This window comes from Macrotis lagotis, chromosome 2, assembly GCF_037893015.1.
Source record: "Macrotis lagotis isolate mMagLag1 chromosome 2, bilby.v1.9.chrom.fasta, whole genome shotgun sequence".
In the NCBI taxonomy this organism is placed as follows: Eukaryota; Metazoa; Chordata; class Mammalia; order Peramelemorphia; family Peramelidae; genus Macrotis; species Macrotis lagotis.
This window is the reverse complement of record NC_133659.1, coordinates 129,606,049-129,622,140: the sequence shown is the minus strand read 5'-3', so window position 1 is coordinate 129,622,140 and position 16,092 is coordinate 129,606,049. Positions and strand designations below refer to the sequence as shown.

The window sequence follows — 16,092 nt, the reverse complement described above, 5'->3', positions numbered from 1 at the left end:
CCAAGAGCAAGAGATAGAAATTCCATTGAAAGTAACTGGAATCACCATAAAATATCTGGGAATCTACCTCCCAAGACAAATCCAGAAATCATATGAACACAATTACAAAATACTTTTCACACAAATAAAGTCAGATCTAAACAACTGAAAAAAAATCATTTGCTCATGGTTAGTCCAAGATAATATAACAAAAATGGCAAATCTACTCAAATTAAAGGGGCATTTAATATTCAGTGTCACACAAAACTATCGAAAAACTATTTTACAGAGCTAGAAAACAGTAATAACAAAATTCATCTGGAGCCACAAAATGTCAAGAATATCAAAGCAATTGACGAAACAACTGAAAATGAAGGTAGCCTAGCTGTACCAGATCTAAAACTATTTTATAAAGTGGTGGCAGTCATCTAAACTGCATGGTACTGGTTAAGAAATAAAGTGATGGACCAGTGGATTAAGACAGGTACAAAAGAAACAGTAGTAAATGACTATAGTTATCTATTATTTGATAAGTCCAAAGACACTAATTTCTATTATTTGACAAATCTAAAGACACTAATAAGAACTCATTATTTGACAAAACCTGCTGGGAAAACTTGAAAACAGCATGACAAAAACTAAGCATAGACACACATTTCACATCCTATACCAAAGTAGGAACAAAATGGGTACCGGATTTAGACATAATAGATGATACAGAAGACCAATTAAGAGAATAAGGAATACTCTGTTGGATCTAAGAGAGTAGATATTTATAACTAAACATTTTTTATAACTAAACATTTATAACTAAACAAGTTTTTGAAACTAATGAAACCAAGGTAGTCAATATAAACCAAAATTGTAAGGCAGGAAACTGAGAAACAATTTTCACAGCTAGTGTTTCTGATAAAGGAATCATTTCTAAATATATAGAGACCTTAATCAAATTTATAATATTACAAGTCATTCCCCAATTAATGAGTGGTCAAAGTATATAAATAGGCAGTTTCAGATTAAGAAATTAAAACTACTTGTAGCCAATGTGAAAAAATGTTGCAAATTATTATTGATTAGAGAAATGCAAAGTAAAATAACTTTGAGATACTGCCTCACAATTAACAGATAGGCTAAGATGACAAAAAGGTAAATGATCAAAGTTGGAGGGGATGTGGGAAAACTAAGACATTAATGCATTATTGGTGGAGTTGTGAACTGATTTAGTAATTCTGGAGAGCCATCTGGAACTATGTACAAAGCACAATAAAACTGATTATATCTTTTAGTCTAGCTATACCAAGAGTATGTCTATTTCCCGTAGAAATCATAAAAAACAGGAACAGTTTCTCATGCTCGATAATATCTAAAGACACTCTTTTCAAGTGGCAAAGAATTGGAAAGTGAGGGGATGCCCATCAACTGAGGAATGACTGAACAAGTTTCGGTATATGAATGTTTTGGAATACTAGTGTTCTTTTTTATTATATATTTTGTTTTCCAATTACATACAATGGTAGTTTTTACCATTCATTTTTTTGCAAGGTTTTGAGTTTTATAATTTTTCTCCTTCCCTCCCTTGCCTCCCCCCCTTCCCCCAACAGAAGGCAATCTGATATGGACTTTACATTCACATCCATGATAAGCACAGATTGAAACTGAACTTGTTGTGGGAGGAGAATCACATCCAAAAGGAAGAAAGAAAACATTAGAGATCGCAAAATTACCTATTACATAGGACAACTTTTAAAAATTGAAGATAATAAACTTTGTTCTTCATTTAAACTCCATAATTCCTTCTCTGGATACAGTTAGTATTCTCCTTCACAAATACCCTAACACTGCCCCTGATCATTGCACTGATGGAATGAACAAGTCCATCATGGTTGATCATTACCCCAAGTTGTTGTTAGTATGTATAATGTTCTTCTGGTTTTATTCATCTCACTCAGCATCAATTCATCAAGGAGTACTACCAATACATCAAGGAGGACTATTATTCTACAAGAAATCATGAGTGGTCAGACTTTAGAGAAGCATAGAAAGACTTGCATGAATTAATGCTGAGTGAAGTGAGCAGAACCAAGAAAAGAACGTTGTACATATTTACAATAACAATGTGAATGCAGCTCCTCATGCCATCCACATCCAGAGAAAAATCAATGGAGTCTGAAAGGTAAAGCAAAGCTTCTTATGTTCCCTTTTTAAAAACTTCTTTTATGTTTTTCGTTTCTTCCTCATGTTTTTTTCCTCCCCCCACCTTAGTTCTATTTCCTCTTTCACAATATGTCTAATATGTAACTATGTTAAACAAATGTTCATGTGCCACTTTTACCAGACGGTCTATCATCATATCATCATGGGGAGGGAGTTGGGAAGGGAGGGTGGTAGAAAAATGTCGAACCCATAATTTCACAGATGGATGAATATTGAAAAACTAAACTATCATTGCACATAATTGGAAAAAAATAAAAGAAAATTTCAATTTTAATAAAAGAAAAAACATGGAAAGACATGGACATATGATGGGAAATACTATCCACCTCCAGAGAAAGAACTGATAAATAGAAATATGCATAGTATAGTCATATATATGTGTATTTTACACACATACACATATGTATATTCCTATTCAATTGCATCCTTCTGGGGTGGGAGGAAGTACATAGCAGAGAATGCAGAAGAAAAACTAGAAGGAAGCACAGAAAAACTAAGTTGCTTTGAAAAGAATGCATAAGATTTATTACATAGGTTCTTTAGAAATGGAAATGTATTGTTTTATATTGAATCTTCTCTTATGTCATACTAGTACAAAGAAATGTTCTTTATTATTTCCTCATTTTGTTTTAAAGATCAAAATAAACAAAGAAATTTTAAAAATTATCTGAGCCTCAGTTATAAGACAAAGATGTATGGGCACAATCTACTTAACTGAGTTGTAAAATTCAAACCCATATCAATATGAATTATTGGTATTATAATTTATGAGGGAAGCTTATAAAAATAGAGGCAGCTAGATGGCCCAGAGTGCCAGGCCTGGAGTCAGGAAGACTTATTGACCAGCTTTATGACCCTAGGCAAGTGATTTAACTTTCTATTTACCTCAACTTTCTCATCTATGAAATGAGTTGGAGAAGGAAGTGGCAAACCATACCAGTATCACTGCCAAGAAAACCTCAAATGGGTTCCTGAAGAGTTGGACAACACAAGAAAAATTAATTAAGACAGCATATAAAAATAAATGACATGTAAAGCATCATGTCAGAAATGATAATGATAATATAAACAAGGAAATATATAAGAGTTGAGTGGAAAGTTCTGCTGAGATTGCTTAATTCAAAGCCTTCCCAGATGGAGTAGTTTATTGCCATGGTTCAGGGTAAAGAAATCTAAAGTCTTGGATTCCTTTCATTCTGCCTTCTCCCAGCCCTGTGACCCTGGACAAATCTGCATTTCAGTGAAGAGAATGAGACAAAACTTTAAGATCTCTTCCTATGACAAAAAAAAGTCTTGATTCTATGAATCTAAGTTAAGCTTTCTATAAGGAGATAAGGTAGAAAGAATATTTCAAAAGAGCAAAGATGAGAAAATTCAGACTATAAGGGGAAAATTGAATAGTTTAGTTTGACTGGTACATAGGAGAAGGATAGTTATGGATTAGGCTGGAAGGATCTCAAAATGTCACATTAACAAGTTTAGATTTTATCCACAGGCAATAGAAAATATTTGATGGTTTTGGAGAATTTGAGTGCTAATCAAATTATTTACTATTTATTACTATTAGACTAGTAACAACGATCTGGTAGCAATATATAAAATGACTTGCTGTGGGAGATCGACAAGAAAGAACTCAGTTAATAGGCATGTCTAAATGCTCTAGAAATGAGGGTTAAAAATGGTTTGAACTAGAGTGATAAAAGTAAAAATGGAAAGGAAGAGAATTCAAAAACATACATACTGAAAATAAAGAATCAACTAAACTTGGCACTAGTTGGATCTTTCAGGTTACAGTGTAGAATGAATCAAGTAGGAAAGCAAGGTTTTGAACCAAGGTATCTTGAAGAATGTTAAAACTACTACTATAGGAATATGAAAGCAAAAAAAAAAAATGTGTGCTCTTCTAAGACAAAAAAGTTAAGTTTTGGGTTTTTTTTTTCTTTAGGTTTTTTGCAAGGCAAATGGAGTTAAGTGGCTTGCCCAAGACCACACAGCTAGGTAATTATTAAGTGTCTGAGAACAGATTTGAACCCAGGTACTCCTGACTCCAAGGCTGGTGCTTTATCCACTAGGCCACCTAGCTGCCCTGAAAGTTAAGTTTTTAACAGCATGCATTTGAGTTGCCAAAGGTTCCAAAATACTGGAAGGTATTCTAGCAAGCAGCTAATACAGCTTGGAAGATGCAGGAAAATTTCATTTTATTGTGTTTCCTTCTACTGTATCTTATAACTATGATGGGGCTTTTTTTCCAATTAAAGTTTTATAGCATCCCTTCACTGAGCAAATCTATCAGCATCATTTTTTCCCAATAGCATGTGATCACATTTAAGTTTCACATTTTGGTAGTTCTCACAATTAAATGTAATGATGATATATGATCAGTGATCTTTAATGTTATACTGTAATTGTTTTGGTACACTTTGGACTGCAACCTTTTAAGATGGCAAACTTATTCAATAAATGTTGTGTGTGCTGTGCCCTAATTGTTCCACTGTTCTTTCCCATCTCTCTCCCCCTCTTCTAGTCCCCTTATTCCCACACAACATATTGGACACAATAATATTGGAATAAGGCAAATGAATAACCCTACAATGGTCTCTAAGTATTCAAGTGAAAGGAAGAGTCAACAAATGAAGCAAACTTCATTGTTGTCTAATTTTAAGGAATTACCACAGCACTGAAACCTTCAGCAACTACCTTGTTCAGTAATCATCAACAATGACGCAAGACCTCCATCAACAAAAAGATTAGGACTCATTGAAGGTTCAAATAATGTTTAACATTATTTTTAGCAATAAAGTTGTTTTTTAGACATATTATTACATACTTAATAGACTAGAGTGTAGTATAAACATAACCTTTATGTACACTGCAAAACCAAAAAATTTGTCTGACTTGTTTTATTGAGATATTTGCTTTACTTTGGTGGTCTGGAATAGAATACTCAATATCTCTGAGGTATGCTTGTATATATTTGGGGCTCATCAATACAAAAGTGATCACCAAGGCCACTGAAGCATATAGCACCAGGCAGAAAGTATAGACCATAAGGTCACATTTAGGGGATAGAAGAGAAAAGAGCTATGAAGGGTCAGAACTTGCTTAACTGCTTGGAATATTTTACTTGACCCATAAAAGTAATGAACCATATATGATAAAATACCTACATTAACTCAGTTGCAAAGTCATGGCCTCTCCTAGACCCAGGAGGTTTCTAATTAAGGAGTATCAATGAGGTATGAAGAAAGTGAGTATAGTAGAAAGTAAGGGGAAGAAACTTTAAGAAGTCGGAGATAGTCAACCAAATCAATTGCTAAAACAGGTGAAGGTGAATAAGAATTGATAAAAAGGACCTTGCATTTAGTCTTCATATAGGCTGAGGTTTAGAAAAAATGTTAAAGGCAATAAAAAGTAGTTTTAAGTTAGGATAATGACAGAAATGCTATATTGAAAGATAATCATTCAACTCCAACTTTTCGAGGGTGGCATTCTTAAAGTTATTATTTGATGGAAAAATAATTTAATCAATAAATGTGTTTAGTCTAAGTATCTCTACAATCATGCTAGACTAATACAAGTAAAAAGTCAAAAACTGCCAGAAAAAAATGGAGTAACAACCACAACCAACTAGAGAGATGTTGTCACTAATCTTTTCATTGCTCTTATATTTATTTATATTGAAAAGAATTAAAGTAAATCAAGCAAATTGGAAAAATCATTGTAACCCTTAGCATTTCTAATTTCCACAGATTACCAGTTAAATTATAATGGACTTTTTACATTTTAGTCTATAATTTATTTTCCAAAAGCCTGTGTTAAATTGTATATGCAACAAAAAGATGCTATAAAATACTTGAGTTATATCAATGGTTACAATGAACTTTTAAAAAAAGAAAAAATTCTTACTTCTGGATGAATTTTGCTACCCTCATCATCTTTATCTTCAATATGCACATTCTGCAAGGCATCTGAATCCACGGATTTAAGGTGATGTTGAGAAGATGGCCATTGTTGGTGCATTTTCTTCTTATCCATTTGACTTAAATATCTTTTGTTCCTAAAGGTGAAAATAGTTGATGAATATAAATCTCTTAAGCATAAATACATTCATAATTTTTTCAGTATTTTAAAGTAGATATTTGTCATTTCTTATACTAACATGAAAAAAAATCAGCCTTATGGTTCACTTCAAATTTTACTTTCAGTACCTAGAATGACAGGATAATAGATTTGGAAGGCTATTCTTACTGACTGGCTCTTTCCTATTTCTTTCTCTGGCTTCTGGCCCATTATGCTTTATTCTACTTCACCTTGAAGTTATTAAATTTTTTACAAATTGAGGTTTTGTAGCAATCCTGCATTGAATAAGTCTATCAGCATCATTATTTACAATAGCATATGCTCATATCTTAACTGTGTTTCACATTTTGGTAATTTGGGAGCCTTACCATAGCCATTATGTTGCTCTATTCTACTGAGTAGAATACATGAATAAATGAAAAATGATCAAAAATTATTTACCCACCATGTATCAAGTACATAGACCAGGGATATTTAAAATAAAGTTATACAGTACCTGCTTCCAGGGAGCTTATATTCTAATAGGAAGAAGCCTCACATAAAGGCAAGTAATGGTAATGGTTGTGGGGGAGAGGCTGAATGGACACATAAGTCAGTGAACTGCCACATTCTCTCAGGTAGCAATGATCACATTGTTTCTAGATAAATGAGTATTGGGGAGATATGCTCACAGAGACAGGGATCATAATCAAGATACTCTAGAAGACAAGACCTGATGGGGGGTGAAATGTGATCTGATCTCTGTCATGTCTTCCCTCCACTTCACTCACACCAACCTAGTTCAGGTACTCATCATTTCTTGCATGGATTACTGCAAAAGCCTTCTAACTTCCTGTTTTTCTGGTCTCAAGCCTTTCCCCATCAATCTATCTTTCATTCAGTTGACAAGACTATTTTCCCAAAGTCTAAATCAAACCATTTTACTCCAGGGGTGCTTTATTAATAAAAGCAAAACTTCATGGAACCCTTTAAAGTTTGTGTATTTTCCCTATATTATGTCATTATCTTCATAATCCTCAAAGGTAGGTGCTTTTATTGAAATACTAAATTATTAACAGGTGCTATTTTAAAGATGAGGAAACTTAAGTAAACAGAAGTTGAGGGACTTTAATAACTATTAAAATGTCTGAGTCAGATCTTCCTATCAGTGAGTCTCTGTCTAACTAAATTTCCTCATCTGTAAAATGGAAAAAAATAGCACTGTACTGCTACACTGTGTATTCTGTCTAGGATAAAAACAAACTCCTGTGTTTGACATTTAATTCCCTCCATAACCAACTTCTTGTGAAATCCTTAGTATGTTTTACTCCCTTTCAAACAAACTATTAAAAAAAGCTAAATGGACCTTTTTTTTTAACAAGACAATGGGGGGGGCAGCTAGGTAGCTCAGTGGATAGAGCACCAGCCCTGAAGTCAGGAGTACCTGAGTTCAAATCCGGCCTCAGACACTTAATAATTACCTAGCTGTGTGGCCTTGGGCAAGCCACTTACCCCATTTACCTTGTAAAACAAAAAACAAAGCAATGGGGTTAAGTGATTTGCCCAAGATCACACAGTTAAGTAGTTATTTAAGTATCTGAGTTCAGATTTGAACTCAGGTCATCCATGACTCCAGGACTGATGCTCTATCCACTGCGCCACCTAGCTGCCCTTTATGATAAATGAGCCTTTCTTGCTGGCATCACTCAACCTTTGCAGAGACTATTTATTCCTCAAGCCTTCAGTGCACTTTCTTCTCTATTTCTACAGGTACACTGGTACATGTTGTCTCAGCCAATCAAATGCAATTCATTATCTGCAGGGACCATTTCATTTTTGTCTCTATCCCTAGTTCTGCTTGTTGACAGAATGAAGAGTTAATTGCAAAAGTTCCAGAATTCTAGGAAAAAGACAACCACTGCTTGAATTTGGAAAAATTATTTGTCAAATAAGCTTATATTTATTCCTGGAAAAAATCCAGACTGAAATATTAAATTACTGCCCTGTGAGCACCTACAAAAATAGAGCACTGAGCAAAAAAAAAAAGTCGTGATGAAATAAAATTTCCCTAAGAAAAGGTTACTAAACTAAAGGGTAGATCAAGGAAAACTATAATCATAGGTTAGTTTGATTTTAACAAGGCATTTGATTAAAATGTTTTAATCTATTCATTTGAAACAAGATGGAAAACTGTGAGCTTATGATACCTAAGTTAGATTAGATTCATTTCAGTTAAAAAAGTATTGATTAAGGATTTAATGATTCAATATAAACCTAAGTCTCTTGTGGTATATTTTTCAATTCTTTCCCACTCAATATTTTTTCAGTGAAGATACAGATCCCGCAAAAACCAGGAGAATCAGGTAATAGGGTGGGTGAAGGAATCAAGATATAAAATTAATTCACATGGCAAGAATCTCTGTCAAATACCTGATTAAATCTAAAACAAGATAAAATCTAATAGGGATAATTGCATTGAGCTTCCAAAAATTCAATATCTCACATATATAATAAGAAGCTCTCTAGATAGCTTCATATGAAAAAAAACCTAGAGATTTTACTGGATCATAAGATCAATAAGACTCAACAGGGAGATGCAGAAGCTTAAAAAAAAGTTAGTGAAAAACTCAGGCTACATGAAAAAGAATTATAAAGTCCAAAGTAATGATCTCAGTATATGGTTTTTACTGTGTAAATTATAAATAGTTCAATGTTCTGTAATCTCATAGATGTGTGCAACTCACCCAATATGCTAGCTCTCAATGAACCTACAACTTTTCTTCCTGTCAGTGATCTGTATGTGCCTTCCTAAAACCTTCTGGAGCAGTGATGTTAAATTCAAACATAATGAGGACCACTACTCTGTGCATTAGAATCTCTTTGGGTTGCATATTGTCTTAGTTTTTTAAAGAATACTAATATCAATGATTTATTCCATTTTTGTTTAAAACTTCCCAATTATGTTTTAATTTCATTCAGGCTGCACTCCAGAGAGTCATGGGCTGTGTGTTAGATACCTCTATTGTCTTTTATATTTATTATTATTATTATTATTATTATTATTATTATTATTATTATTATTGTTACTATGTTATATTCCACAAATTCCATGTTAGGCATCCAACTGGCCATCTGTTATCTCTCCTTCAGGATGTCCTTCAGGGACACACTAATTTCACACAAGCTAGCTGTTCCCCCAAATTCTCATGCCATCTTCCACAGCCCTGCATTGCCCATATCTAGAATACATTCCCTCCTGCCATTGTCTTTTTTAAGTCTTCTAACTTCTTTCAAGATTCAACTTAATGTGTAATAATCTAAGAGAAGCCTTTTCTGACTTTGTTTAAATTAGTGCACTACCCCTCCCTCAATTTCTCCTATATATATATATGTGTGTGTGTATATATATATGATCATATTTTATACATGTATAATGTGTGTATAAATACTCTGCATATATACCATTCATAATTTGTGCATATACATGGGTTTACATATAACATTTGAAAGTTAACATGTGAAAATCAATAAACTATTATTTAAATATTTTAATAAACAAAAAGTATTACTGGTAAAGTTTGTGGAAAAATAGATCTATACATAAAGAGAAAGAGGGGTGAATGGATGGATGGATGGGTAGATGGTTAAGAGAGAAAAAAAAGTAGATATACCGATAGAGATAAGAACATATTGAGAAAGATAGGTAGAGCAATTCAATTCAATTCAATTAGATAAAAAGGTTAAGTAGATGAATGAATACTGAATGGATGGATAGAAAGTTAGGGAGATAAATAGTCCAGAGGTAGATTAAATTAGATAAATAGACACATGAAACAGTGAGGGGTCAAGAGAAAGATAGACATAGGGATAGAGTAAATAGGAAGAAAGGTGGATTAAATCAGATTAGATTAGATAGGTAGGAAGATGGTTGGTAGGTGGGTGGATGGATGGATGGAGAAAAAGGTAGATAACTAGACAGAGGTGGATTAATAGACTACTATTCAAACATGATTCACATTAGGTAACTGAAAACTGCGGTTGTCCCTGAGTATCTCAATTTCCTCATCTGTAAAATGGGAAAAAATAGCGCCTACCTCTCAGCGTTGTTATGAAGATAAGATATTTGTAAAGCTCTCAGCAGAACGTAAAGCCTTATATAAATGTATTCATGCTGGTTATTATTGTTAGACATTCTTATTTACATATTGCATCTCCCTACCGAGATGTGGAGTGCCTTGAAGGCAGGGGCTTAGCCGTTTTCCCTCTTTTGTCTCTGTAACCCCAGCACCTAGTGCTCTGTACCTCGCCCTCTTTAGTTTTAAGAAGCGGTGGGGGGAAGAAACCTGAGATTTCACTATCCTAGAGAAGTCCCAGGCCCGGAACACTTCTTCTTTCACAGGACAACGGCTCGGCGAATTGTCGTCCTAGAGAAGTTAAACGACTTGCCCAGTCAGAGAGCCACGGGCTGTCGGGGGAGGTGAATCCTGGGTTCCAGGGAACACTGCGAGCACTTAAATTTCAGGGAAAACCTCTCGAACTGAAGGTTCGCCTTCTACCCAACTGGCTGGCCACCTCCTCGTCCTAGCCCGGAAAGCCGTGGGTGACGGCAGCCCCCTTCCTTGCCCAAGCGGCCCTGTCCCCAGCCCCTCACCGGCTAATTCACCTGTTTCAGGGGCCACAATCCACACACTTTGACTTTCTGAAGTCAAAGGCTAAAGCAGGAATTGAGGCTGAGAGGCCGCCTTTGGGACCTCCCCAGTCACCAAGCTCCACCTGAGGGCAAAGTCCTCTCACCAGGCAACAGACCAAAACAAAGACCCTTCCCACGAGAGCCCGCGCTTGGGCGGCCGGGGGATGCGGGGGAAGGGCGTGATGGGCTGACCTCACAGCCTCTGGCCAAAACCTCTAGTCCCCTGGGGCTAGGTCAGCTGCTTGCAGCCCTCGGTAGGGTGCACGGAGTAGGGTGCCCCTGGACCTTTCAGGCTCTTTCTTGGGGCACTGAAAATAACGGTCACCTACAAGCTTAAAGGGGAAGGGGGGGGGAAAGAAGTGGCCAGTTTTGACTCCCACAGAAAAAATAATAAAGTCGTACAGACTGGAGGCGATTTGGTCTGGGATCACGGTAAGTTGAAATTCGAATCCAGCACCTCGGAGTTCAAATCCCACTCTCCCCTAAAGTGATCCATGCAGGTGAGAGGAGAGATTCCACTTGAAACTGGCCCTTTGACCATTCCTAAGCTGGTCGCAACTAAAAATACAGCCAAAGGGCGGCTAGGTGGCCCTGGAGTCAGGAGTACCTGGGTCCAAATCTGGTCTCAGACACTTAACAATTACCTAGCTGTGTGGCCTTGGGCAAGCTACTTAACCCCGTTTGCCTTGCAAAAAACCTAAAAAATAAAATAAAATAAAAATACAGCCAGTGTTTCCATTTATTTCAATCCTCATGTGTTTATCAAGGAGGGAAAATGACGACCAGGGGTAGTGGATAGAGTTCTGATTTTGGAGTCAGTAAAAACTAAATTTGAATTTTACTTCAAAGACTACTATGACGGCAATAATAGTTTCTCATAACTATACTAGAATTCAGATCAGGTCACTTTGCATTACTAGTTAATCACAAAATCTAGAACAATGCTCAGAATGTAAGGAGACCACCCTTCCCCGAAGAGACAAGAGAAGAATTCGGAAAGAGATACAAAAATAATAATCTTTGTAGATCAGTTTTGGTTAGAGATATTGAACAATGCCTATGCACAGGCCACTAAAGATATTCAGGATTTTCCCCATTTTCCCAAATTATATAAGAATCCACTTGCTTTCCCAGTTTCTTTGTGACCTTCGTCGGATGGTCTCTATTACCTATAAGTTTTGTTTGATAAATCCAAGAAAATAAAACTTCATGTCTAATCTGTATTTTTTCCTGTTTTTGTTTTAAGCCTATGTTTCTGAGGTTCTTACAATTTTAAGGTTCACACTAGCAATGTGACCCAAGCAAGTCTCTCAACCTTGATTTCCCGGTCTGTAAAATAGGAGAATAATAATAATGATAATAATAATAATAATAATAATAATAATAATAATAAACTGGAGGATAATTATAATAATACCCCCCTCAGGACTGTTATCACTTATTGTTTCACCTCGGACAAGTCACTTAATGTCTCTCAACCTTAGTTCCCTCCTCTATAAAATGAGAATAATATAATATCTACTCACAGGAGGGTTGTTGTCAGACCCAGAGAAGATTTGTGTAAGAGTGCCTTGTGAACCATAAAACATTATGTAAATATTAACTGTCATTGATGAGATCCCTTTCATCATTGTGAGGCATGCCCTTCAAGGATACAATCAATAAAAATCAAGGAGCATTTATTCAATGTTGACTTTGTTCCAGGTGCCATACAAAATACCAGAGATAAAAAGAAAGACAAAAATAGCCCCAGCCCTCAAGATATTTATATTCCAGTGAAGACATGAAAATAAATGCAAAACAAAACAAAACAAACAATTCAGTATCTTGTAATTTCTGCTCTCTTCTACTCTCACACAAACAACCAATAGAATTCTGAGCATAAAAGGTAAACTTAAATGCCTGGTTAAGAAGACAGAAAATGACTATGAAAATTCTAGAGGAGATGTGAGAAAATTGGTACACAAATGTATTGTTGGTGGAACTATCCAACCATTCTGTAGAACAATTGGAAACTAGGCCCAAAGGGTTATAAAACTGTGCACATTCTTTGACCCAGAAATACTGCTACTGGGTATATATCCCAAGGAGAGTAAAGAAAAGGGAAAAGGACCTATATTGAAAATACTTGTGTCAGCTCTTTTTGAAGTTTCAAAGAACTGGAAACTGAAAGGATGCCCATCAATTGGGTAATGACTGAACAAGTAATGGTATATGAATGTGATGAAAAATTGTTGTGTATGTTTTCAGGAAAACTTACATTAAACTAATGTGAAGTTAAATGAACAGAATCAGGAGAGCATCAATATTGACAATTAAAAGTACTTTTATAAATGACAGTATACTAAGTTCTGGAGATAAAAAAGGAATAAAAATAGTCCCTATTCTTAAATTGCTCACAGTCTAATGGTGAAGACAACATGCAAATACATGCAAATACAATAGATGAGAAGTCTAGTATGCTCTAGATGAACTTAATCTATCACAATACAGTTATGAGAAATTATTATTGCTTCAAAGTAGTCTTTGAAGTAAAATTCACATTTAGGTTTCACTGACTCCAAAATCAGAACTCTATCCACTATACCTGGCTGTCTTTATCCCTCCTTGATAAACACATGAGGATGGAAATAAATGAACAATTGGCTGTATTTTGGGTTGCAACCACCTTAGGAATGGTCAAAGGGCCAGGCTTACTTCTGTTTCAAATGGAATCTCTCCTCTCACCTGCATGGACCACTTTAGGGGAAAAGAGAATGGGATTTGAACTCCAAGGTTCTGGGTTCGAACTCCAGCTCACCATGATCCTGACCAAATCACCTCCAGTCTGTACGACTTTTTATTATTACTTTTTATCTGGGAGTCAAAAGTATTATTTTTAGTGCCCCCAATACAAATACATTATGCAAATACGTAGAAGATAAATTGAGAGTAGTGGAAAATTTAGCAACTCTTATCAATACAATGATCTACCATAGCTCCAAATGATGAAATTATGCTATTTTCCTCTAGATACAGAACTAATGGACTCAAATACAGATTGAACCATTTTTTCTTTATTTCTCTTGCCTTAAAAAATAAACATTTCTAATATGGAAATATATTACTATGATTTCATATATATATATATATATAGATATATATATATAGAAAATAAGTTAATTTAAATTGTTAAGAACTCTTTGAGTGAAGAGTCTAGCTGTCCTGTACATCCTATGGATTCCCTATGTTTATATGGTTTAATATCCTTGTGTATTCTCCCTAGAGACCTTCTATTTTTGCAAGAGGGAACATCTCACCTAGATTAAGAAAATATTTTGTACAACCACTTTAAGCAAGTTCATTCTCTACAGAAAAAAATTAATCATCCCTCCCCGGATTTGAAGGGATTTTTTTTAACATCTGCCCTTGCTATATTTTCTCAGTAAATACCATTTATAAATATTAATAATTATCAATATTAGAGTAATGCTTCGGATGGAAACTCATGAGTGATGATGCTAAGAAAGCTCAGATTCTTAGGGTTCCCATATGAACTAACTGAATGAGCAGACTACTAGTGAAAGTGGTAATGGGGAAAGGAAGCCCAAAGCAGATGCTAGAGAAGGATGGATTAAGAGGGAAGAGATTTGAGGGAAGGGACATGAATTTTGAGACTATTGCAATAGGCCAGGCAAGAACTAATGAAAGCCTACACTAGATTAAGCATATAAGAGTGGAAAGAAAGAAATGTAAGAGATATTATGATGGTAAAATCAACAAGATTTAGCTGGAATATTCAAGAGTTTCAATCAGTAGTAGGATTGTATACATCAAATATTAATAAAAAGAGAGAGTTACATATGGCAGTTTAATAAATGTGACTGACAAGCATTCAAAGGAAAAAATGAAGCTTAATCACATAATCAAGTGGTTCTCCCCCCTTTTCAAGTATCTACTGTGCTAGGTGACCCAGAACATTACCCCTAAAAAGATATAGTTATTAAAAAGCTGAATATTATGCAGTATTACAATAATTAACACATCTTGATCAAGTCATAAAGACAGTTTCCCTGCATAGCAACAAGGTAGTTATAATAAATTTTTTTTAAGTTCACAAATTTTATTTTTAAAAGACATAGATTGACTATAAATATCTTCAACATGAGGTCTACAGGTATTTTATCACCTAAACAAAAAACGTGATCCTATGTGAAGTCCTTTAAATGAGGTTATGCAAAGAAAAGATACATTTTCTAGTTTTATTGCTTTTTTTAAGTTATACTATAACTAGTAGAAATCTGGAGGGGAAATAAATGAACCCAATGATTTTTTGAAAAGTTCTAAATAGGACAAGGATGAATATGTAAGTGTCCAAACCACATAACACAGTACCAGTTAAGAAATGGCTGAATCAAATAAAGGAAAACATGACTTGAGAGTTGGCTGTAAGATGACCAAGTTAGAAAGTTGGAGTTTTAGAGACAAAAAGCCAACATTAGACTGAAGCATATTAAAAATTTTTGACATGAAAAAACTTATAAAGTAATCCACATATTAAAATTTATGAAAAATATTATATCCAATTCTGGCTTCCATGATTTTAAACAGACATGGAAAAATGGATGAAGGTACAGAGAAGAGCAACAGAAATGATTAAAAAGAGAAATTAAAGGAATTAAAAGTTCTTAAGCGAGATGTACACCAAAAAAAGATGATTTTTATAGTGGAAAAATTGCTGTCAGGAGATCTGGATTCTAGTCTTGATTTTGTCAGTAATTAGCTATATTATATGACTGGCAAATCTCAAGGTTTCATTTTCTTAATTTAAAGAATAAATGGATTGGTCTAGAACCAATCCCAGGTTAACATGGTGTGATGCCAGCCCCTTCTCATGTCCAAAGAAAATTTAGCAGAAATAAAAAAGCTTAAATTCAACCAGGCGAGATTTTCATAAGATGGAAGAAATAAATTTGTGATTTTTAGAATGATAAAACCCTACAATGGTTTATCCAATCTTTCGTAATCTTAATGCCTTCTCTCTCTCTCTCTCTCTCTTCACCCCCTGTTGTCTTCACCATTAGACTGTGAGCAATCTGAGAATAGGGACTATTTTTATTCTTTTATTCCCTTTTTTATCTCCAGAACTTAGCACAATGCCATTTAAACAA

At 34.8% G+C, this 16,092-nt stretch overlaps 1 protein-coding gene across 1 annotated transcript in view; it reads right to left on the bottom strand.

The window, feature by feature from the left end:
- DNAH14 (dynein axonemal heavy chain 14) overlaps nt 1–11,186 on the bottom strand; it is a 577,586-nt gene extending 566,400 nt beyond the window's left edge. The window contains 2 exon segments of the mRNA XM_074220908.1: nt 6,100–6,250; nt 10,916–11,186. Of these exon segments, the coding sequence (XP_074077009.1) occupies nt 6,100–6,228 (129 nt within the window). The 5' untranslated portion in view covers nt 6,229–6,250; nt 10,916–11,186.
- Between the last annotated feature and the right edge of the window lie 4,906 nt (nt 11,187–16,092).